The sequence below is a fragment of the Poromitra crassiceps genome (assembly GCF_964638095.1).
Source record: "Poromitra crassiceps genome assembly, chromosome: 3".
In the NCBI taxonomy this organism is placed as follows: Eukaryota; Metazoa; Chordata; class Actinopteri; order Beryciformes; family Melamphaidae; genus Poromitra; species Poromitra crassiceps.
In genome coordinates this window covers 56,739,813-56,763,234 of record NC_139625.1, presented here as the reverse complement: position 1 = coordinate 56,763,234, position 23,422 = coordinate 56,739,813, and the positions used below count along the sequence as shown (strand labels likewise).

The 23,422-nt window shown below is 43.2% G+C and overlaps 1 protein-coding gene across 1 annotated transcript; it reads left to right on the top strand.

Moving 5' to 3' along the window:
- Nucleotides 1-246: 246 nt before the first annotated feature.
- ptger2a (prostaglandin E receptor 2a (subtype EP2)) lies at nt 247-23,113 on the top strand (the record flags this gene model as incomplete). Its single annotated transcript, XM_083633083.1, has 4 exons — nt 247-324; nt 738-995; nt 10,344-11,286; nt 22,838-23,113. Exons 3-4 carry the CDS (start codon nt 10,438-10,440, stop codon nt 23,111-23,113), a joined length of 1,125 nt encoding a protein of 374 aa, XP_083489209.1. The 5' UTR covers nt 247-324; nt 738-995; nt 10,344-10,437.
- Between the last annotated feature and the right edge of the window lie 309 nt (nt 23,114-23,422).

Sequence of the window (23,422 nt, the reverse complement as noted above, 5' to 3'; positions counted from 1 at the left end):
AAATGCCTAGCCCCTTTCGGAACGGTTTTTCAAATGCCAGTCTGCCAGGGGTGGGCCAGAGTTGGGTGGGCGTGTCCCTGTCGTGTGACGTCAGCAGCGCACCAGTCCTGCGGCTCCAGAGCCACACGAGTCCATTCATGCCTGCCAGAGTCAGCGGCGCGCACTGTGCTTCACCCTCTCCTCTCCCCACCTTCAACTGAACTGAAGCAGCTTTTGAACGGAATAAAACGACAAGCTCCGATAAACTACTACACTTTGCAACTATAAACCTGCACTGGAAATCACGGAAACACTCTACACTAAGGGGGACGAGTTAGAAAACAGGTGAGAACTGAACTAGCCTACTTGGCCGACGCGTTTACCCCTTGGCACGCGTCTTGGAGAGGCCAAACTTAATTTAAAATACCTGATGTTTCCTTGTTTATCGACAAGCGGTAACCTAGCCTACCTGTTTTAAATAGTTGAGCCTCTTCATTTTGGCATAGGCTATATGCAGTTACACCAGGCAGCACATTACAATAAACCCCAGTTTTTAAGTAGGCTACAAGTGCCACCATCAACATACTATAGTGCGGAGGGTGCTGCCCACTTAAAAATTAAACTACCACCAAATATCCTATATTATTTTGCCAATAGCCTAATGAAGGAAACAAAGTGTATTTTTTAATGGACGTTTCGTTAGCATTTACTTCGTTCACACTGAATTTCCTATATTCATAGATTATTTCTTTTAACAGAGACATCACCCTGTCCCTGCCTTCTGGAGGCAAAAACCAACAAATTTCTCTTTTTGAGGGGCTTGGATGATTGAAACTATACCACCAGAAACTCCACCGAACGCAGTGGCACAGACTGACTTGGCAACTCTGTCTACTATTTTGGAGCACATCGATTTGGAGCCCCAAATCTCAACAAGACATCAGAACATTGGGGAATATGAGTAAAAGTCCAGTTGACACGTTGTGCATTGGTCAGAAAGTTGTCTGTCACTGTAGGTGAGTCAGCCTATCATTACGCACCCTGTTAAACACACACACACACACACACACACACACACACACACACACACACACACACACACACACACACACACACACACGCAGATGTGTAATGTTAGTGGGCTAATAGTTATTTTTCATCATTTGCATTCATTTGTATTGAGATTATCTGCCCAAGCAGATTGAATTGAACTGGGATACACACAGGTTCCACGTTTTTCTGCAACGGCTGCTTTCCTTCAGGAGACAGCAAAAAGCAGAAGCTGAGACGCTGATAGATGCTGAAGTGAAACATGAGAATCCACATGTAGACAAGCCACATTTCTGTGACTCATCAAAGTTGCTTACGTCCCCCCTTGTCTTATTTTGTATTTAGTTAGGCTACACAGGAAGAGGAACAACAAAACTCATGTGAAGCAGAGTTCAAACCTTGATTTTCTTATGCTGATAAATTAAAATTGTTCATGAACTTCTTGTTTATGAAAATGACTTTCATCATTTTTCAGGGTATCTGAAGGTCTTTCAAAAGTTTGAACAAATCAGACATATAGTCTAACAAATCAGGGTTTATAGCCTATGCCAGATATCTTAGTTTTTACTGCATCTCCACATCACACATCAAACGATTCATTTCATAGTATCTTTTTTCTTATCCTGCACATTTAAAGTCAGAACGTTCATTGGTGTTATTCAGTCAGAAATAGACTGACTGGTCAGAAATAGACAGCACTGTGGCTGCCCCCTGCTCCTAGGAATGATGGGTCAAATGCAGTGGATGAATTTCCCATGGGGACAATAAACTCAACTCAACTTTTTCTTTATTTTTTAATTTAATGTCAGTAGTAGTACCAGGTGTCATTGAAAAGGTCTTTAAATGTTTAATCAGTTTTTCTGAAACCTTTTTTTCATCATTATGTTATCAGTAAACTTATGACACAAACATCCACGCCACCATAGATGTGACAGTCAAATCAGATTAAAGGATGGCTTTACCGGTAATCAACCCACTTGGTATCATTAATAATCTCGGTAATATAAGCACACAGCACAGGCAGTGTTTACCTTCTCTCTCTGTTTTCCTCACGGAGATCTCCCATTTCCTCTTCTGGCAAAGCGTTCCGTTCTGATGCGTTTTACGTCACAACGGAGCTGCGGAAGTTCTGCTGGAGATGTGGAATCTGCTCCGAGGGCGGATGTTAATAGGCTCGTTTGAGTTGACTGCTGCCTCGCCTGGAAAGCAGACGAGAGCAGCCGAGCGTAGTCAGGCAAGGCATCAACAAGCCGAACATCCCTGACTGAACACTCACTGCTGCTTTTCTTCTTCTACAGTTTTGTTGAACAGCAGTTTGTGAACAAATTAAAACATGCATTAGCGCCACTGCTCAAATGACCAAGCCATTCAGATTACTTATTTTTATTTTAATGTAGGCATTACAGGTGGTATTTATATCAAATATGGAGTGACAGCTTGGAATAAATATAAAATTGAAGTTTCTAGACTTCACTGTGGGTTTGTGATGCACCTGTGTTGAACCAATGGGCGCTCAGCTCGATGCGTTTCTCGTCATCCTCTGAGCTGTGCAGTCGGGCGCAGTTGGTGGAGAGCACCTGCGGTGCCTTGCTCCAAATCTGCGCCCGCCTCACTCTCACGAGAGTCCCATGGCTCACATAGTCGGGCAGGCGGAGCAAGTTTTCTAACCATCATGCAACGGGCCAAGCAAGTCGCTGGTCGAATCTGTGCAGAACTTGCTCATCTCAAACGAACCTATTGTTTATTTTTATTTTTTAAGTATGCGCACATCCGCATGGAGAATTGCATTGAGAGCCTTAACGAGCCTTAATGACTTGCAGCTGGTGGGGGCGGAGTTTCTGCAGACAGGAGCAGGAGGATTTTTCTCTGTGAGGTAAACAGAGAGAGAAGATGCCCATGTGCTTATATTACAGGGAGTTCTCAAAATACTGAGAATGCAATTTTTCTACACTTCAGCCAGTGCTGTGGTCATAGGCAAAAAAAGTTGTGTCTGTCGTGGCTGGTAATAACAAGACAACACAAACTGCATAACAAACAAACAGAACAAAAGGTGCATCGGTGAGGAGGGACTGAAACTGAATGGTCTGTAGGTCTTTAAGCCCAATGAGTGCACCGGGCCCAGGTGCACCAAATCATTCTGAATGATGATCCCTCCAGCGGGCTTCAGGGGAGCCTGGGAGGGTCGTCACACCAGTGATGGAGTTGCCAGGCCCAGCTGGGTCAGGTCACAGCTAATACGTACCTTGGATGCTAATTTGGCACGCCTCCACTTCAGAAATGTAAAGGAATGTAAGGTCCTCTGGCCTGACCCAGCTGTTCCTTGCCTCTCTCTTTCTCTGTCTCTCTCTCTTAAGCCATATTCTGCTATTAAAAATGGGCAGCAGTCCCCTTTAAGCTGTTGATTTTATACTTGTTGGTCCTTTTTCTCAACTTCTTAACTCATTGAGTGCCAGCCACTTTTGGAAAACGGATGCTCCCAGTGCCAGAGTTTCAGAGCGTTTTCAGTGATTTCTCGAGGCCCACAGAATATTGTGTGATATTAATATGTAAACACCGAACTTTCAAAAATGTAAAAACCGAGACTTTCAGCTCTGGAAGTGAAGGTAGGCGATTCTGCCATTACTGCCAAAGAGTCGGTAAACTACCTAGGTTGTGTCTTGGACAAATCATTGTCAGGGGAGAACATGGCTGTAAAGGTCCTAACCAAAGTAAACCAAAAACGTAAATTTCTAGCAAGAAAATCACAGTTTTTAAATCCAAACACTCTGAAAACATTAGCTGAGGCCTTAGTGCAGTGCCACTATGATTATGCATGCACTTCCTGGTATAGTGGCTCACCACAACAAATAAAGCACAGACTTCAGACATCACAAAATAAGCTGGTTAGGACAGTGCTCAAACTTAACCCACGTACACATCTCAGCTCATCGCACTTTGAAGGGCTGAACTGGTTACCCGTGGGAAAGAGAGTAGCTCAGATCAAGTTGGGGGTGGCCTTTAGAATAAGGCAAGCTACAGTCCCCTCTTATCTGCTAAATTATTTTAGCTGGGTGCGTGAGACTCACAATTATTCCACTAGAGGAAGCAATACAAATATAATTCCACAAAGATTTAAGAGTTCTATGGGGCAGAATTCCTTTTTGTATACAGCAGGAGTGCTATGGAACCAGTTACCATCCTCTTGCAAAGAACTGGCCACAGAAAGAGGATTTAAGGCCTCCTTGAAAAAGTGGTTAGTGACTGCCTCTATCTGATAGACATATATTAGGTGGGCTAGGCAGCGATGGGTATTTGCTTTCTGATGGTTTTTTATTTTTATTTACTGTAATAATTTGATCAACTCAAGATGTGGTGGAAGATAAATTTAATTTGATTGAGGATGCACTGGCAGGTGTTAATAGTGTGATATGTCTTGTGACTTGTGTTTTGTTCATGGGCTATAAAGTAGCTCTCCGTCCTGGATGTTGCCTAATGTACCCCCCCCCCCCCCCCCCCCACTCCTTCTCCCCTCTCTACCCCACCCCGCTCCCTATCCCCAGAGGTCCACAATGGAAATAAGCCTTTTGGCTTTATTGTGTTTTTAACCTCGATGATTTTTTAATTGTATGTATTCTTGCTGGGCAAAGATGTATGCATATCTTTTTGTAAATTGTCAAATAAATCCAAATCCAAATCCAAATCCGAACACGCCCAAAGAACGATGAGACTCTCTTCTATCATCAGCAAAAAAAGTTTATTGATATCATTTTCCGTTCTTTAGTTATGAGCTGGAGAAGATAGGTTGATTTCACCAAAAAGAGACGTTTCAAACTAGAAGCTGAGATAATTAGCCTTTTGTGAAATGAAGCATTTCAAGCACATGACTGACTCTGAAGCTAATATTTTCTGATGTGACACCTCAAAAATAATTTCCTTCAATAAAACAGTGAAAACAAAGGAATTTTGTTTGGCAAAATAATATTTTTTAGCTGCAACCAGCAGCGCTGGCCCCTGCGTGCGCTGCTGGTTGCAGCTTCTTGCTGGTCTTGATTTATAGTCCAGGCATTTTACGCAAATATGTGGGTCAACCTCACACTAATTGCAACAAAACCAAACTCAACTGATTTTGTATCCTCAATATGTCCTCAATGAAGGAAAAAAAGTGTGAAGGAAATGTATGAAGGGAAAGTTTTGAAAATGACCTAAATATGATGGTAGCCAATAGAAGCCTATGGAAGCCTTTTTTTATTATTTTTTAATGTGCCATAAATCTCATCACTTATATCCTGTATGTGTTTTTTGCTTCAAGGAGAAAATAAAAAAAATAAAAAAAAAATGTTAAAAAAAATAAAAAAACGTTTTTGGTAGCATCATATAGGTAATTTTCAAAATTTTCCCTTCATACATTTCCTTAACACTTTTTTTCCTTCATTGAGGACATATTGAGGATACAAAATCAGTTGAGTTTGGTTTTGTTGCAATTAGTGTGAGGTCAAGTGACATTTTTACTGGACTATTACTGCTGGTGGGCATCAGATATTCTAGCTTGTGTTTGCCAATCCTGTCCTGCTGTCTGGGTCTGTCTGGGTCGGTGTTGTATGCTGCCCTGCGTGCCCCCCCCCCCCCCCCCCCCCCCCCAACTGCAAACCCCTCCTCCGTGGGTGTGTCTCTGGTGGCTCTGGTGGCTCTCTGCTGAGTTTGCTCTGCACTGAAAAGTGCGCTACATCCAGCTTTTTTACAGCGTTCCGTGTGTATTTGTCACCGGCTCCCATCGCTTCCAGTTGAGAATAATAACAACTCCACAACTAATCATGCGGATGGGCTATCGCAGGCACAGCTAACGTTATGCTTCATGCATATCGATGCATACCGATGCGATTTCCGTTTCCCCATGACTTCTTCTCTCTTTTTTCCTCGCCTTTCTCTAATCTGGAGAGCACTGTCGCCACCTAATGGGTCCGTAAAATAGCTTTTACACATTCAACATCCACCATACTTTCACAGGAGATGGATCAGGCTTTGATCCACGTCCCACCGTCAAAAAACGCAATTGACGACTTTAGTCGTCATTGGCACTCAACGTTACTATTCGAATTGACGACTATAGTCGTCATTGGCACTCAATGAGTTAATAATACATGGAACTTTGGAATTATTTGCCTATCTAAATTAGGGCTGCCAATCGATTAAAATATTTAATCGCGATTAATCGCATGATTGTCCATAGTTAAAGGAACACTCCGCCCATTTTCAACCAGCTTTGTATCATTAGAACATCAGTAGTACTGTATATCAGAAAACTGTAAACGGTTTTGAAGTCTGCTATTTAATTTGACAGTTATTGAGTGTTAAAGTGTGGACCAGTGACATCACTGGTCCACATTAACTCAAATTAATAACTCATTAACTCAAATCAACTCTCAATAACTGTCAAACTATTCATCATTCATCTAGTTTGACAGTTATTGAGAGTTGATTTGAGTTAATGAGTTATTCATTTGAGTTAGTGTGGACCAGTGATGTCACTGGTCCACACTTTAACACTCAATAACTGTCAAATTAAATGACAGCCTTCAAAACAGTTTACAGTTTTCTGATATACTACTGATGTTCTAATGATACAAAGCTGGTTGAAAATGGGCGGAGTGTTCCTTTAATTGTGATTAATCGCAAATTAATCGCACAATTTTTTATCTGTTCTAAATCTACCTTAAACCGATATTTTTCAAGTTTTTAATACTCTTATCAACATGGGAGTAGACGAATATGCTTGCTTTATGCGGATATGTTTATTATTATTGGAACAATGACAAATACTGTCCAGAATATTCTTCAGAATAACCTCAAGGGTGTGCATGCTGAACCATACTGTATAGTGAAGTAGAAGCATATAGGCTACTGTAAGCTGCATAATTAGCCTACTGGTTCATCTGACGAAATGAGCACAGGAGCAGCTGTGTGCCAGCTCTCTCCCCCTCTCTCTTTCTCTCTCGGTCTCTCTAGCCATTTTCACACATGCTTACAGGAAAATTACCTGTAATCCTCCCTGGAAAAGACTGCCCATTGACTGACCTCTTCATTTCAATAGATAACACCATTATACTACCCTCCAAAACTGTTAAGAACCTGGGTGTGATCATGGACAACCAGCTCTCCTTCTCAGCCTACATTTCTGCAACAGCACGCTCCTGTAGATTATCCCTATATAACATCCGCAAAATCCGTCCATTCCTCACAAGAGAAACAACACAACTCCTGGTCCAGTCACTTGTCACATCGAAGCTTGACTACTGCAATGCCCTTCTAGCTGGCTTACCTACCTCTGCTATTCAACCACTCCAGCTCATCGAGAATGCTGCAGCTTGTCTGGTGTTCAATCAACCCAGATTTTCCCACGTCACCCCCCTCTTCCATGACCTCCATTGGCTTCCCATTTCTTCACGTATTAAATTCAAAACACTTATTCTAGCCTATAGAGCAGTACACCAGACAGCCCCTCCGTACTTACAATCTATGGTCAGATTCCAGCCCTCACACCGCTCCCTCCGCCCCTCTACTAGTGCTGGACACCTCGCCCCTCCACCATTACATGTACTCAATAATCGCTCATCCCGTTCGAGACTTTTTTCATCCCTGGCACCGAAATGGTGGAACGAACTCCCTCCCTCGGTCAGGACGGCCGAAACTCTTCCCATCTTTCGAAAAAGACTAAAAACTCACCTTTTCGGTATTCTTTCATGAACTGACCCTTGTTCTGATCCTGTCACTGCCTTGTTTTACTGTTTATATTGTTCTATTCTTGCTAGTCTCTGACTTGTATTCTGTTGTTGTAAATAACTTGTTGTACGTCGCTTTGGATAAAGGCGTCTGCCAAATGAAATAAAGTAAAGTAAAGTAAAGTAAATCAATATCGACCATTTCCCGGAATTTCCCTTCACACCTGAGCGCTGCATGTGTGAATATAGTCGTCAAATAGCCTGTATGTTGGGGGGCGGGGGGGGGGGGTTCTTATTTTGGGGGTCGGCAAAACTCCGATGGTGAAATACGTTCGCTTGTCACACAATAAATCACACTCGTTTGACTTAAGAGTATGTTGTATCCTTCACATTCGCTCGTGGGCTGCAGTGCAGAGTAGTATCCAGGCAGCGTCAAGCCAGCATAATAAACACAGCCGATTTCCCCCCTCCCCTCTCTGCTCGAGAGAGGCCAGTCCTTCAGTCCTCCGCACTTCGCAGCAGCCCGACACAGGACAGACACAGCGAGAATGGCAGCGGCTTGCAAGCCGCCCAACGCTTGTATGTATGTAGAGAAAGCAAATGCACGAAGCGAAATGTGGAAGTAGTTTGCTTTGATGTGCGCGAATGATTAGATGATGCACGCTGGAAGTGAACGTTAAGCAACGTGTGTACACCTCGCCCATGAGAGAAGGACCGGCAAATGACTGGACCCGTTTCACACTTGTGTCCCTTATCGCGGCATACCGCTCTTCTGACTGGCTCGAAACTGGTGAAATGTCCGCAATGACGGGGTCGCGCTTATACCGGAAAACAACTTTCACACTCCAAGGCATGTGTGAAAACGGCTTCTCTGAGATAGACTCTCTCTCGGCGATCAGACTCCCTCCCTGTCTGTCTCGCTCGCTTTCTCTGCCTCTCTCCCCCCCGCGCTCCATCTGTCTGTGTCTCTCTCTCTCTCTCTGCAACGGTCTGATCGCGTTGATGCGCCCTCTCTTTCTCTCTCTCACCCAAAATGTGGGACATTTTCTCAATTTTAAGCTGAACTTGCCAACATTATACCCATTTTCTTCCTCCTTTTCTGCTCACGGGGGTTTCTTTCTGCTTGCTATCAACGTTACTGCTTCCTGATTTCCCAAACTACGGGTCGGACCAAGACTCAAACTTCAAAGAAAGTGCATGCGTTAATCGCGCCTTAAAAAAAAATAGTGGCGTTAAAAGGAATTTGAGTTAATGCGCGATTAACGCGTTAACGCTGACAGCCCTAATCTAAATGCAAGAGGTTGTTGGAGAGCATGATTTATAAATTTCACATTCAGATTTTGGACCCTTGGACTCAAAAAGCCCTAGTGTGTGCTTAAATTTGCTCTGCTTGTCCGCAAACTGTACGCTCACTAGGGGTGTCATTATCGAAACGTCACGATATGCGTATCGTCAGAAAAAAATGATATTGTAAAAAATATATACCGGTATATATATATTTTGCTCCTGAATAATAATAGAACAAATTTAGCAGAATCAACACGCATGAGTGAGGGGGTAGACTACTACTGGCATGGCAAAACAGCTCAAGGGGTACATAAGATTACATAAGTTTAGGGACCATTGAGCATGAGTTATTTAAGAAATAGATTGTATACTTTATTTTTCTTTCACCATGCAACAAACATTTAGTTTGTGACAGTGTGACACATTCTATTGCAAGAGAAGCATTATCTTCCATGTTGTTTTCTAGTTATTATAATAACAATTTCCAAAAACAGCATTTGTTTTGTATTTTGTGTATTTCAAATGAAAGACTATGTTTCCAGTATTTTCCCAGGGCTCCCTTGAAAAGAGGTTTCGATTTCAACGGGACTCGCATGGTTAAATAAATGATAAATAAATACATAAAAATTATTTACTTTTGTTAAAAAAAATATTGTTAAAATATCGTATCGTATCGTTATCGTGAACCCAATATCGTGTATCGTATCGTATCGTGAAATTAGTGCATCGTGACACCCCTAACGCTTACACTCAAACATTTTCTGCCTGGACAGATTTCCTGCACTCACACTCAAAGAACCCCTGCTCACACTTACATTTGCTCTGTTTGTGCTCAAACTCGGTGCCTGCATGCAAATGTCCTCCCCTCCCCCTCCAAACTGCTTCTGTGCGCTCTTGAAACTTCTGCTCTTGGATCTCTTCTCTTCTCTCAAGTTTTTTGTGCAACAATCCTGTCAGAAATCCACAGCCAATAGAATGCCAGGATAGTGTCACATGATCACTGGCTCGGGGTGAGCAGGCGATTTTTGAGTGCGAGTGCAGGAAATCTGTCCAGGCAGAAAATGTTTGAGTGTGAGCGTACAGTTTGCGGACAAGCAGAGCAGATTTAAGCACACACTAAAGCTTTTTGAGTCCAAGGGTCCAAAATCTGAATGTGAAATTTATAAATCATGCTCTCAAATTTCTTGAACGACCTCTTGCATTTAGATAGGCAAATAATTCCATATGGAACTTATATAGCACTTTTCAAGAACTCAAAGATGCTGAGAACTCAAAGACGTTTCTTTCTTATTTCACAGTTCTATGTTTTCTTTTCTTTCCTTGTTTAACCAGGATGGATGCAGACAGCGGCTCAAGGACATTCATGTAAGCTACATCATTGTATCATTGTTTTATTGGAAAGCAGAGGGACACAATTTCTACTTGAATGCCTTGGAACCTTGGGACCTCGATGGACACTGACGAAGACCCATGCCACCACAAGTTCCACATCGACTCCCGGAGGAGCCCAGTGATCAGCGCCGTCATGTTCGCCCTGGGCGTCTTTGGCAACGTGGCCGCCCTGGTGCTCCTGGAAGTGCGCCGGCGCAGAGAGGCGAGCCGCGGCGGGCCGAGGCAGTGCACGCTGTTCCACGTCCTCGTCACCTCGCTGGTGGTCACGGACCTGGCCGGTACGTGCCTGGTCAGCCCGTTCGTCCAGGTGTCGTATTCGCTCAACACCACCCTGGTGGGGATGTCCCCGGACACCCGCGTGGCGTGCCAGTACTTCGGCGTCAGCATGACCTTCTTCAGCCTGGCCACCATGTCGCTCCTCTTCACCATGGCGCTGGAGAGGTGCCTCGCCATTGGGCACCCCTACCTGTACAGCCGTCACGTCACCAAGAAGTGCGGCTACATCACCATCCCCTTTGTGTTTTCGCTCTGCGCGCTGTTCTGCCTCCTCCCGTTCGCGGGCTTCGGCGAATACGTGCAGTACTGCCCCGGGACGTGGTGCTTCATCGACATGAACCCCATGGAGGTGAAGGACCGGGTGTACCCAAACCTGTACGCCACCATCATGCTGGCGCTGGTGCTGGCTATCGTGGCGTGCAACGGCTTTGTGGTGTACCACCTGGTTAGGATGTACCAGCGGCGGAGGAGGAACGGCGGCTCCATGACGCTGTCCACGAGGTCCAAGAAGGACCGGCGGGCGGTGTCCATGGCCAAGGAGGTGGAGCATCTCATCCTGCTCGTCTTCATGACCGGCATCTTCATCATCTGCACGCTGCCACTAGTGGTAAGATTGTAGTCGAACCAACACATGTAGACCAGGGTCTGGGTCGATTCATGAATGAACTCATAAATTCCAGTTCAACTGAGGAATTGGAATTTAAATTAGCGGAAAAATAAAGAATTAATTTACCGTAAGTTGAATTTGATTAGTTGAAATTTTGTGAAATTACTTTTTTTCCCCTTACTGCCTAAGTGCCTATCTGAGATTACACACAGGTGTGTATGAAATGCAAGGAATCCACCTACATGTACCGATAGTAGGAAGTATCCTAACTGACTGGAATCGGGACACTGCTACGTTAGCTAGTAGCCTTGGAACCTGGCTCATGTTTTGCTCTGGCAGACCGCATTTGCGTCTGGCAATGTCAGGCTGGGCCTTTTTCACAGCCGCCATTTTGTGTCTAAAAGGCAGGGTAAACACAGGTGCAACCAACTCACCAATTAGGGCCCCAGCACTGGAACACCTAAATGGACTGGAAGTTGGAAACCCTAATTAATGTTTAATAACACACACACGCACACGCACACGCACACGCACACACACACACACACACACACACACACACACACACACACACACACACACACACACACACACACACACACACACACACACACACAGTTTCCCCTGGCTGCCACTGCCACCCTCCATTTGAGGGAATTTTCTAAATGCAGGATGTCAGGGGAAAACTCCTCCTGGCTATCCCTGGTTACGTCTGTAACCAATTCTTTCTCTGTCACCTACATTCAAATGAGGTACCTCATTAAGCAGGTACCTACTGTACCTAGGTAGCTACAGTAGGTGATAGACAGGTTCCTTGCGTTTCAGACAGAGCCACAGTGGTATATAGGGTGGTATTTGATGCAGAACATGTAATCGTAATACAGACATTATGATTGAATGTATTCGATTTGTTTAAATGTCTTTCATTTGATTCATAATTTGTGATGATGTTTAACAAGACAACCTCCCTTCAAAGTGGAATTTCAATACAGCATCCAATTCTGTTTCTTTGGAGCTGGATATAATTCCAATTCCAAGAACTGAATTAGAATTTAATGCTCAATTCAATTCATGAATGGCTCAAACACTGGTGTAAACACACACACACGCCGTGACGCACGCGTGCACACGCACGCACACACACACACACACACACACACACACGCACGCACACACACACACACACACGCGCACACACACACACACACACACACACACACACACACACACACACACCTCACTGCTGTCATTGCCTCTTTCAAGCAGACGCATACAGACACACAGTCATTATGCAAGTAAGGGTGACATCCAGATAACCATTGCCTGTCAGCAGTGCCAGGACTAATTGACTTCCATAGGGCTAATTGAGTACAGTAGCCGTTAATTGGATTAGTTGGGGTTAATTAACCCAATAAATCAGTGGGTCAATAGAGTCACAGCAGAGATTGATTCCCAGGTGACAGGGTGCTGTTAGTGATGTGGTGCTGTGGGACTGGAGTTTGACGTAACGGTGATGCATAGGGTTCACTAGGTTTCCTCCATGCTGTTGCGCAGGCAGGGAGACTGCCAAGTAGGGTTTCACCAAGTTTTCAAAGATTTCTTTGGAGGGAAGCTGTCGGTAGCAGATATTTTTGCGCAAATGTTCAGTATTTCCTCATTTCCAAATTTTCCATCCTATAAATTTAGTGTTATATTTAGTGTGTAAAATGTAAATGTTATTCTTGTCAGGTTGTAAAAGACTGGAATAGCATTTAAACCGTGGAACACTAAACCTAACAATGAAGCATATTTTGTTCATACCATTGAGATAAGTACATACGTGCGTGGAATTTGATCAAAATGTTGCGTTATACAATCAATGCAAGCTTCATAGTATTAGTCAATTCTATACTATAAATATATAATCATTCAAACTGTATCATAGGTATTATACTAGATGTTGATGACATTGACTGGCTCAATTTTGAGTAAGAGGCCAATATCACCTAACTCCCCATTTTTATTTGCTACACCCTCTTACACCACTATTCCCTTTTCAGAACCTCTATTTATAAGTTCCCCTACATTGAAAGGAAGTTGATAACAATATGATTGACAGTAATACTGAACGTACCTCATTCGGGCCTGGAAACAAATGCCAGCCAGCCATACAAATTAAAACATAAAAAAACAATGTTATGTTTAAAACATAAAAAAAAAAAAAAAAATGTAGAAAAGCAGTGATTGGCCAGAAGCGTCATGGGTGGGGGGGGGGGTCGTTAGGAGTAGAGCATCAATCCCCTTTTCAAACATGTGAAAATAAAAAGTTAGTTATTATAGGCATAGTTTGCGTAGCAAGTTAGTTGGCTACTTGTACCTACCATGCAGTTAAAGTTAGCATTGTAATGTTAGCCAGAGCTGTTATGGCAGTGAGCTGTTAGTTTTCACCACCACTATTAGATGTTATATTATAGCAAAACACTGAATTGCATTTGATGTCTCCAGGTCAAGATGCAGTTCTTTAAAATAATTCTCATTGTGGGTATAGTCTTTTTATGTGAATAACATTTTGGGTGAAGTAAGATTTAGCTATTTGAAGAAAAGTGGTAGCAGTGTAGAAGCTATAGTGTATGAGTGACTAAGCTAATAACCATAAAAGCACAACATTCACCAACATCTCTAAATAAATATACAGTATTTACTCTAATGAGGAAAGGAGCAAACTATTGATGGTTAAAACTGAATAATGACATCACAACAGTCTAATCCTAATGTTAATTATTGATAGATCAATCAATAATGAGTGGATTCAGCACAATTTATTTGGGCAGATTCATTGAGTCATTGCAGATAATAATAATAACAATTGATTGGATTTATATAGCGCCTTTCAAGACACTCAAAGTGCTTCACATATCAGGGGAGGGGGAGGGAACTCAACTCATCCACCACCTAGATCTATTCAGACCTTAGGTCGCCCCAGCAAATTTCACCACCGAATGTCGCCCCCTTTGGCTTGCATGATGCCCCTGATTGGAAACCCAGTTTAGTCCAGATGTCTGAACATCAATAGTTTGATCTTACAACTTGCAACTACAGAGCCCAGATTTGGTCTGTATTGTTAATGTTGGCAATTTAGTCTAGAATTTTCCAGAAGAATGAAAAAACAAAAACAAAACAGCTTTGACTGAGCAGTATAATGGTGATTCTGGGAAGTGGAACGCAGAGTGATTTACCACACATGTGAAGCCTGATATACTGCTATAAAGTGGTCATCTAAACTTCTGCAAACGTTGACATCTTTCTATGAAAAATAGGTTATGCGTTAATTATGTTGGCCGGTGTGAAAATTGTTGCCTTTTTTGCCTTTTTTCCCCTTTTACCACATACCATATAAAGTAAACAGCTCAATCAGATGAAACAGGCCCAAACAACTTAAATCGGTTGCAGAGGGGTAGTTTAAACCTTTTCATAAACCGATCAAAAGAAACATTTTATCATGTAAATGATGAAAGTGATTACTGATGACTCTCTGGCTGCGTTCTTTCTTCCATGACGCCCTCCATCCTAAGGCAAAGGGGACTACTGCCTGCCTGCTGCAGGAGAGGAGAGGAGCTGCTGCCAGAAGAGTTATTTTCTAACTATGCGTGGGGGGAAATTGGAGATGTTCAAAAACTCCAAACGTTTTCTCGTCAGGATTCCGTGTCTCTCATTCCCGTGCAACAGTCCATATGTCTGGCGTAGGGTACTGGTATAATTACAGTATGAATTTATTTTCCACTGTGAGAAAATGCACTTGTGGCGTGAAGAGTGTGTGAGAAGTGTCAATTGCTTGAGTCTCATGGTCAGCGCGAGAGTTGGCAGACCTGTCAAGTTGTTGTATTCATCACTTTTGCGCATGTCACACTGTTCAATTATATGTGTTGGCGCCTGTATACTCCAGATCGTATTAAATCACATCTCATGTCGTTGATGTGAAATCTTTAAACCGATTGATTTAATGTGTGCATCTAAATGCAGCTACTGAGGAGGGAGACAGACTGAATGGTCTGAAGGTCTTCTTTTTTAACATTATTTTTTGGGCATTTCACCTTTTACAGGGTTACATTTGATCTGGATACAATATATATTTCTGCATGTGATCATCTGGTTTTTCAAATCAAAATTTGGGGTTAAAGGAGAATTTCGTTTTTTTTTTAACCTGGACCCATCTCCTGCCATTAATTATGATTTGGCCACTCACCCAGCAATCTCCGCTGCGTTTCTGGCCATCCTAGCGTCCGACTGGCCAAGTACAGGTAGGACGCTTTGCGGTGGTGGTTTTAGCGTAACCTATGTGGGGTTTGGCATAACCTTCGTTATTTCAAATCCCACATAGGTTACGCCAAACCCCACATAGGTTACGCTAAAACCACCACCGCAAAGCGTCCTACCTGTACTTGGCCAGTCGGCAGGAAAGTATCGCGGGACTTCACGAGACTTGGTGACCGAGATCACGTTTGAGGTAATTTGATCCCTGTGCGACTCCAGGAAACAGCCTTTGGCGAAATATCACTCTGGTGGTTCTTGAGGGATCAGATTATGACGATATTTGGCGAAAACGGGAATAAAAATAGCTATTTAGATGCAGGAAAGACAGGCTCACACTTGGCCCCAAATCAGCTCCATTTTACAACTGACTTGGACGCTATTGATCTCAAAACAATGCTAGGACGGCCAGAAACGCCGCGGAAATCGCTGGGTGAGTGGCCAAATCATAATTATTGCCAGGAGATGGGTCAAGGTTAAAAAAAAACGAAATTCTCCTTTAATTAGTGTAGATTTTAGTTTAGTTCAGTTTAGTGTGCTTTAGCTGTCTTTTGGATAAAACAGAAGTCACGTGATACTTTTTTTGGATAAAACTTTTGTCTCTGTGACATATTGTGGCGAGGAAACCAGGGCAGAGACAGTGCTCGCCAAACACATCAGTGGACGCCGGCATCCAACACTTCCATAGGGTAGTGACCAAGCAGACATCGCTACTGAGCAGCGTCATGTCCTCCACTGTGTACGGGTGTAGTCAGAGGAGGAAGGACGCTGGCATCAGCTCTCTACATCGGCTTTCTTCACTGCCTCATCAGGAGGGTGAATGATGACTAGGTAGATCACTAGATAAGAGACTCAGGTATGGCAGGGTTAGACAAGGACAGAGAGAGGAGAAGGAGGAGATTGAGAATGGAGGGAATTGAGAGAGAAAGGCAAATAGGCAATTAAATTAAAATTAAAATGGTCCTCAATAGGTAAGAATATAGATCATCTCTCCACAGGCCCTTAAAAGTCATAAAATGTCTTAAATTTAGGGTAAAATGTCTTAACGGTCCGTAAAAACAAACAAACATGTACAGTAATGACAGGCTTTGAGTTTCATTTATGATGCAAGTAGAAAATGAGATACAGATTTGCCATTCAGTGATATCTAGGCAGAGTTAGAAAAGCAAACAAAATAAGGCACATCTGAATTGCATAGTTTCACATGAAGCTGTGTTGATTTTCTTTTCTTTAGGTATAGTACGTTACTTGTTTATCCAGTTGGCCACAAAAGATTGTATGTTCATGCCAAGATTAATACAGGTGCAACATGTCCCGAAAGAATGAATTTCCTGTTGCTCCTCTTATATTGCTCGTTATAGTTTCATAAGGTTCTTGGCTATTGTCAGTGGGAAATAGGCTGGTTTTGCCAGACTCTTTTGGAGCATAACAAGGTCAGAGAAAAGTACTACCAGAGACCGTTTATTAGAGTGAAACGGCCCAACTACGAGTCAATTCCTGTATCTGTGGTTTTCGCCCCAGCCCTTTAGTAACACAATGACATAATTTTGGTCATTGGTTTCATACAACTTCTGTAATAAAACATCTAAAAGCAAAACCTTATCAGATGGGGGACCCTGGGACAAAATCTTATCAAAAGGGGGTCCTTGGCCTAATTTGTGTCTGTTGAGGGGTTCTTGACGTGGAAAAAGTTTGAGAACTACTTTAGGAGACTAGCGGCAGGTCCTGAGTGAGAGAGTATTGGAGTCAGTGGGAGAAGTGAATGTGAGCACAGATTATGACTGATTATTTTACCACACAGTCACTCAAGTAAATATTGCACCCATTTTTCAGAATCAGAGAGAATACACGCACAAAAACCAAGTTGGGCAGGTGCTGAGCTCAAAGGTGAACAACAAGTGAAAAATGAATAAAAAGCTCGCACACTGCAAGGGCTCCTAGTTTGTGTTTTTTATTTCAAACACCCAAAAAAAATAAAAAACACAAACTAGGAGCCCTTGCAGTGTGCAAGCTTTTTATTCATTTTTCACCCATTCTTCAGAAGCCACATATCTTCCAAACATTCGGACACTAAAATGGCATTTTCAGACCGACAAATCAAGAGAAAATTAACTTTGTTTGAGACCTGTCACCTGTCTCTGTCTCAGCAACACACTCTCGCGAGATCTGGCAACATATCTTCAGTCCTGTCGGATCTTGTACTCGGTTGATATCAGATAAAAACATTAAAAGTCAATCAGTAATGCGTTACATAATTAGTGTTAAAATGCCCAAGCTTTGTGCAGCAATAGACCTTATTCGATTGACGTCACTCACGTACTGGCACGCCCACCGCCGCCATATTGTTGACATAACGCAGCAGCTCTCAAAGTGACAGCCTATGTGGAGCAGCGTTTATAGGAAGCTAGCCGCTGTTAGCGTTACCTGTATCATTCCAATTGTGTTCGGTTTGTTTCTATCTCTACCGTCCTCAGACGTGAAGGGAGCGACACTGAGGATACGTCAGCAGCACAGGAGAGGTGTGTGATAGTTAGTTGAGACAGGTGAAACTTTCTGACAGCTCCTCACAGCAAAGTCTGTTCACCTCGTTCTTTTGTTTTTTATTACAGGCATTAACGGCTGCCGTCGGCAGCATACAAATAACAACTGTGGGTTTTTTATTGGTGTCATTAGCATCGCTATTTTGTAATGGAACAGAAACGACAATAAGGCTGTTACTAGTTGTCAGCTGCAGCGCTGTGTGTGCGCAGGACGGTATGTCAACAATATGGTGCCGTGTCCAGGGTTAGCAAATAAGGTCTATAGGCTGTCAACAGACAGGTACATGTCAACACAGACAGGTAGTCTTCATCATTTGGCTGGGCTCTATCTGTCTGTCGCTCAGTCAGTCTGTGTGTGTATCAGTCTCTCTCTGTGAGACTTCCAGTGATAGTCACTATACACATTACACCCTGCAGACAGAAGTCATTGTGATGACTGTAATTTCAGCCTTCCATGATAAATGCTTCTTTTAATGGGAATAATGTGCCATCCTCACAGTTCTATCACTTACCTGAGGTTGTCATATTCTTCTGATTTCCTCATATTTCCACAGAATGGCCACATTAACCTACTGGCAGCCATTTCCATTTGTAGCCCACCAGAGAGGTGTAGAAACCTTTTACAATATATCATTGTAAGCACACATTTAGCCATTATGCAGAGAAATTTGCTCCCATTTCAAATGTAAATACACCCTAAGGTAGAATTTGCATGTTTTATTCCCTTCTTGATGATAGACAAATGCTCAATCTGCTCCACTGATAGTGAAAATTTGACGTTAGCTGCATCTTTTCCAGAATGACTTGTATTATACAAGTCATTCTGGATATACAAGTTGTATATTACTTGGATAAAACCATCAGCCTTTTGGCTGTAGGATGGGGTCTCTAAACACTTGGCTGTCTCAGAATAAGCAGTCTGAAAAGTTATACCTCCAAACTTGCAAACTAACTGTTGCAGTGCAGAGATGAATGCTGGTGGCAGAAAACTGGTGCAGCTAGTTATTGACCGATAACTTCCAATTATCGATCTTGTAACGGTCCATTAAGGATTACAGATTGAAATGCTTTTTACCCAGACTTTCTACTAACAATGGCAGATCATCATGTGAAATTAATATATGCCTGCTGTCAAATTTAGCGTACATTCGATGGTTTAACTTTTCATGATCAGGCAGTTGAAATATTACTTGGCTGATTACTGATGATTACCAATTCTCATCTGTGGCTAATTGATCATGCATTCCCATAAGGAAATCTTTTTCACTTCCCAAATCGAAATTGCTAAGTTACTCTTGTCATCTTGGTCAGTCTAGACTCTAGATGTTTGTTTTGCGGCAGAGAGTCACTCCAGGCTACAGTACATATTCAAACACACACTACTACTACATAATTCATACAGAGCTTTATATCAGTACCAGCAGGAATCCCACTTGCAATGTGATACCACAGTCTGAGGTCACCCACGCATGCGCGCGCACGCACACGCACACACACACACACACACACACACACACACACACACACACACACACACACACACACACACACACACACACACACACACACACACACACCATGATCATATTGCATTATTTTACAGATATGAAGCTGTCTGTGGCCTGATTGTGTGTGTGTGTGTGTGTGTGTGTGTGTGTGTGTGTGTGTGTGTGTGTGTGTGTGCGCCCTAAGTGTGTCCCCAGTCATCTCTGATAGCATTAAAAATTAAAAAGGACAGAAGGGTGCACCCTTTTGACAAACACAGAGAGAGCGGTAGAGACAGAGAGAGATACAATGATCATTTTTTCCTAAGACGTTTTGATGGAGGGGCCTGGGCCTGGGAGCCCTGTAGACATGGAACTTACATAAATGTCAACCATAAAAACCTTCAATTCAAACAGAAAAAACACAGAATGTGACATGAAAGGAATAGGATCATTGCTTCTTTAAAACAAACTGCTGTCAACCTAAAACATATATTCACATTTTATTACTAAAGCTGAAACTCAAACTGAAACTCAGGCAGAGCGCGGAGCATCGACTCCCTGTAGACGCATCGCATCAACACCTACACATGTTTCCTGTTGGGGCTGTGAGAAGAAACGGGTGCGCGTAGTGAGGGTCCGATTTCACGGCTCGACCTCACAAATCAGAAAAATCTGTCTTCTCACACACACACACACACTACACACACACACACACACACACACACACACACACACACACACACACACACACACACACACTCCTTCCCTCTCACACACAGCAGGGCCTGTCTCATTCCAAAGTGATTGAATGTCATAAGAGAGTTTACATAATCTGTAGTCTGTTATTAAGTTCTTACTGTGACATAACTTTTCCCGACTTTGAGTTGCGTAAATCCCGGGTATGAAACATTCTGTAAAAGTGAATGCTAACGGTAATTGGCCCTTGAGCAAGGCTCTTAACTGCCATTTGCTGCAGTGGAACCGACTTATACTGGGCAGACAGTGGTTGTACTGGGCAGCTCCCAGCATGTAGAGTCAAACTCTGACTGAAACTGACTGGTCTACCTTTAGTTTGTTTGTGTCTGTCTGCTAAATCTCAAATCACAAACATCAGCACCACTCTGAATTCACTCATAACAGTTGCTAAAAAAAGAGAGAGAGAGAGAAAAAGAGTCAATTAGTCACCATGGCAACGAGTCAGTCCCTGGATGTTTGTTCCATTAAGCAATAGGAAAGGCGTAAACGAGTTCAACGCAATGATGTTGGTGCAACCACCATCGTCTCAGGAAATTAGGCCTCAATTAGCTCAGAGCACTTCAAAGCCACGTCATTTTAGGAGAAAAACAACCACCAAAAGCTGTGATGGGACAGAAAGAGAGAAGGACAAAGAGGCAGAGAGGGAGATGGAGAGAACGAGAAATTGACAGAAAGGTGGGCGGAGGGGCAGAGTGGACGAGAGACGCTGAGAAGGAATGGAAACTTCAGAAGAGAATAAAGGAAGGGGAGATGTGTGAAATGCCGTATTGGTGAGTCGTTTCACTGTAGAAGGTCACTTTTTCCCTTCATTTCAACTGGACATTGTTCCTCCCAGACCCCAGAGAGAGCAGTAGCAGTGATTTCTAGGTCATAGCTTCCATGGATTGTATTAAAAGGATCTCACCCGTGAGCCGTGGAGCCCAGAGAGTCTGCAGGAGGAACGAATCAGTGAGATCTCTTAAGTATTTGTCTGGAATGAATCCCTGCAGACTCTTGGCGTCGGTGGCACTGATTGTAAAAACCGCAGAATTAAAGGGCTGCTTCAGTCAAAATACTTGAATCCTTTGGAACGGAGTGGTTCCCAGTCTTATCGGCCCGCAACCCCCAAGAAGTCGTGTCTATGTCATGATCTTCTGTTACAGGTGTAGATATACAGTGTGGATAACCTCTGACCATAAAACATTTGAATTGGAGCTAAGATCAATGAATACTTTTTTTTTCCAAATCAAATGTTTTATGATCATGATTCATCTGCAGGCTTTCTGAAACATCTATGGAGAAATGAATGGGGAATCCACTTCCTGGAACCGGACCCACAAAAAAACTGGGCGGTAACTGTTGAGCTCAATTACTCTACCTACAAGATAACCCTTGTAACAAAGATTCTTTCACTGGTATAGATAGTGAGTGTGTGTGTGCGTGCGTGCGTGTGTGTGTGTGTGTGTGTGTGTGTGTGTGTGTGTGTGCGCACACACGCGCGCGTGTGTGTGCGTGTGTGTGTGTGCGTGTGTGTGTAAAACCTAATTGAGTTGGATGTCGGCCTGGGAACCTCGGTTTGGATCTGCATCAACATTCAGCATCTCCCTCGTGCTGCCTCATAAAACCACAACACACACACATAAACACACATGCACAAACACACACACACACGCACGCACTCTCACGCACGCACGCGCACACACACACACACACACACACACACACACACACACACACACTCTCATTGATTTCATGAAGTGTTCTGCTGTCTGTCTTGGTCTCGACCATCTGTCTGAGAAGCAAACCAATTTGATTGCGGAGCGCAAATCAAACATCCTCTTTAAATTATATGCTTACTCTTCACATCCTGTTTGTCAAAGTGTGTGTGTGTGTGCACAGGGAACTTTTCAGACCGTACACACACTCGCGGTAACAGGTTTCATGGTTCCTACACAGGTCTGGAAAGTCTGGAAAAGTATAAAAAATTAATTTGATCATTGCCAGGTCTTGAATAGTTTGGGAATAGGTCTAAAACACATAATTATAGCTTTCATGTTGTTGTAGACCCACTTTGAGTCCACAGTTTTTGTTGATGTGATAGAGGGATGCTCTTATTTCCCAGCCGCTGTCATCGTGCATTATATCAAATACCCTGCACCCAAATCACATCCAGTCAAGAACATAGGGTCTGGGAAAAATGGAATTTTAAAATGGAAACCGTGTTGGAACCCTGCCAATCATCTTGCATATTCTGATGAAGAACAGTCTTTATCTATACTGTGATATATGACCTACTTAGCAGGGGCAAGATGTGTAGGCTCCCAACACAGTCTCACAGACAATTGTAACATAGCAACGTTTTGGACCAACGTTGCTATGTTACAATTTCGGCTCCTTCTGTGATGGGTGGTGTGTTAGCAGTGGGATTATAGCAATTGCTTGCTTGCTAATCTAACACACTCTCTCTTTCCCTTCATTCCCCTCTGCTCTCCTGTCTGTCAGATCCGTGTGTACATCAACTCTATAGGACAGCGCAAGGAGTCTCACCGCCTGGACCTGATCGCCCTGCGCTTCATCTCTGTCAACTCTATCATCGACCCCTGGGTCTTCATCTTCCTCTCCCCCAGCGTGCTGCGCTTCTTCTGGGCCTCGGCGTGCCGAATGCCACTGGGACCCTCCAGGAGTTCGGTGATGAAATCGTCACTGGCCAAACAGAGCAGCGGCCAAATAGAGCTGTGCCAACCTCCTTTATCGCCCCAGCCAAGCCTAGTAACATAACATTATTTGAACATGATTTTTTATATCAATATTTACAGCCCCCTGGGTGTAAAGACACCGAGAAGCACCGCTGCTCCGCCACTCCAGACGGCTGATGATTGATGGATTTGTTTGAAGATGGAGGCTTGGATAAGACGGTGTTTTAATATAGCTGGTGAGCAGAGCGTTGGTGATTCATCTTAGGCCAAAAGACAATGCTAAGTGCCAAGCGCCTGACACTGTCCAGAACCTTTCTCCCAGTGGAGTGCAGGGTGTTTCCACTTCCATCTGATGGCCGCTTGCATTAGACACTGGTCATTTCTATCCATT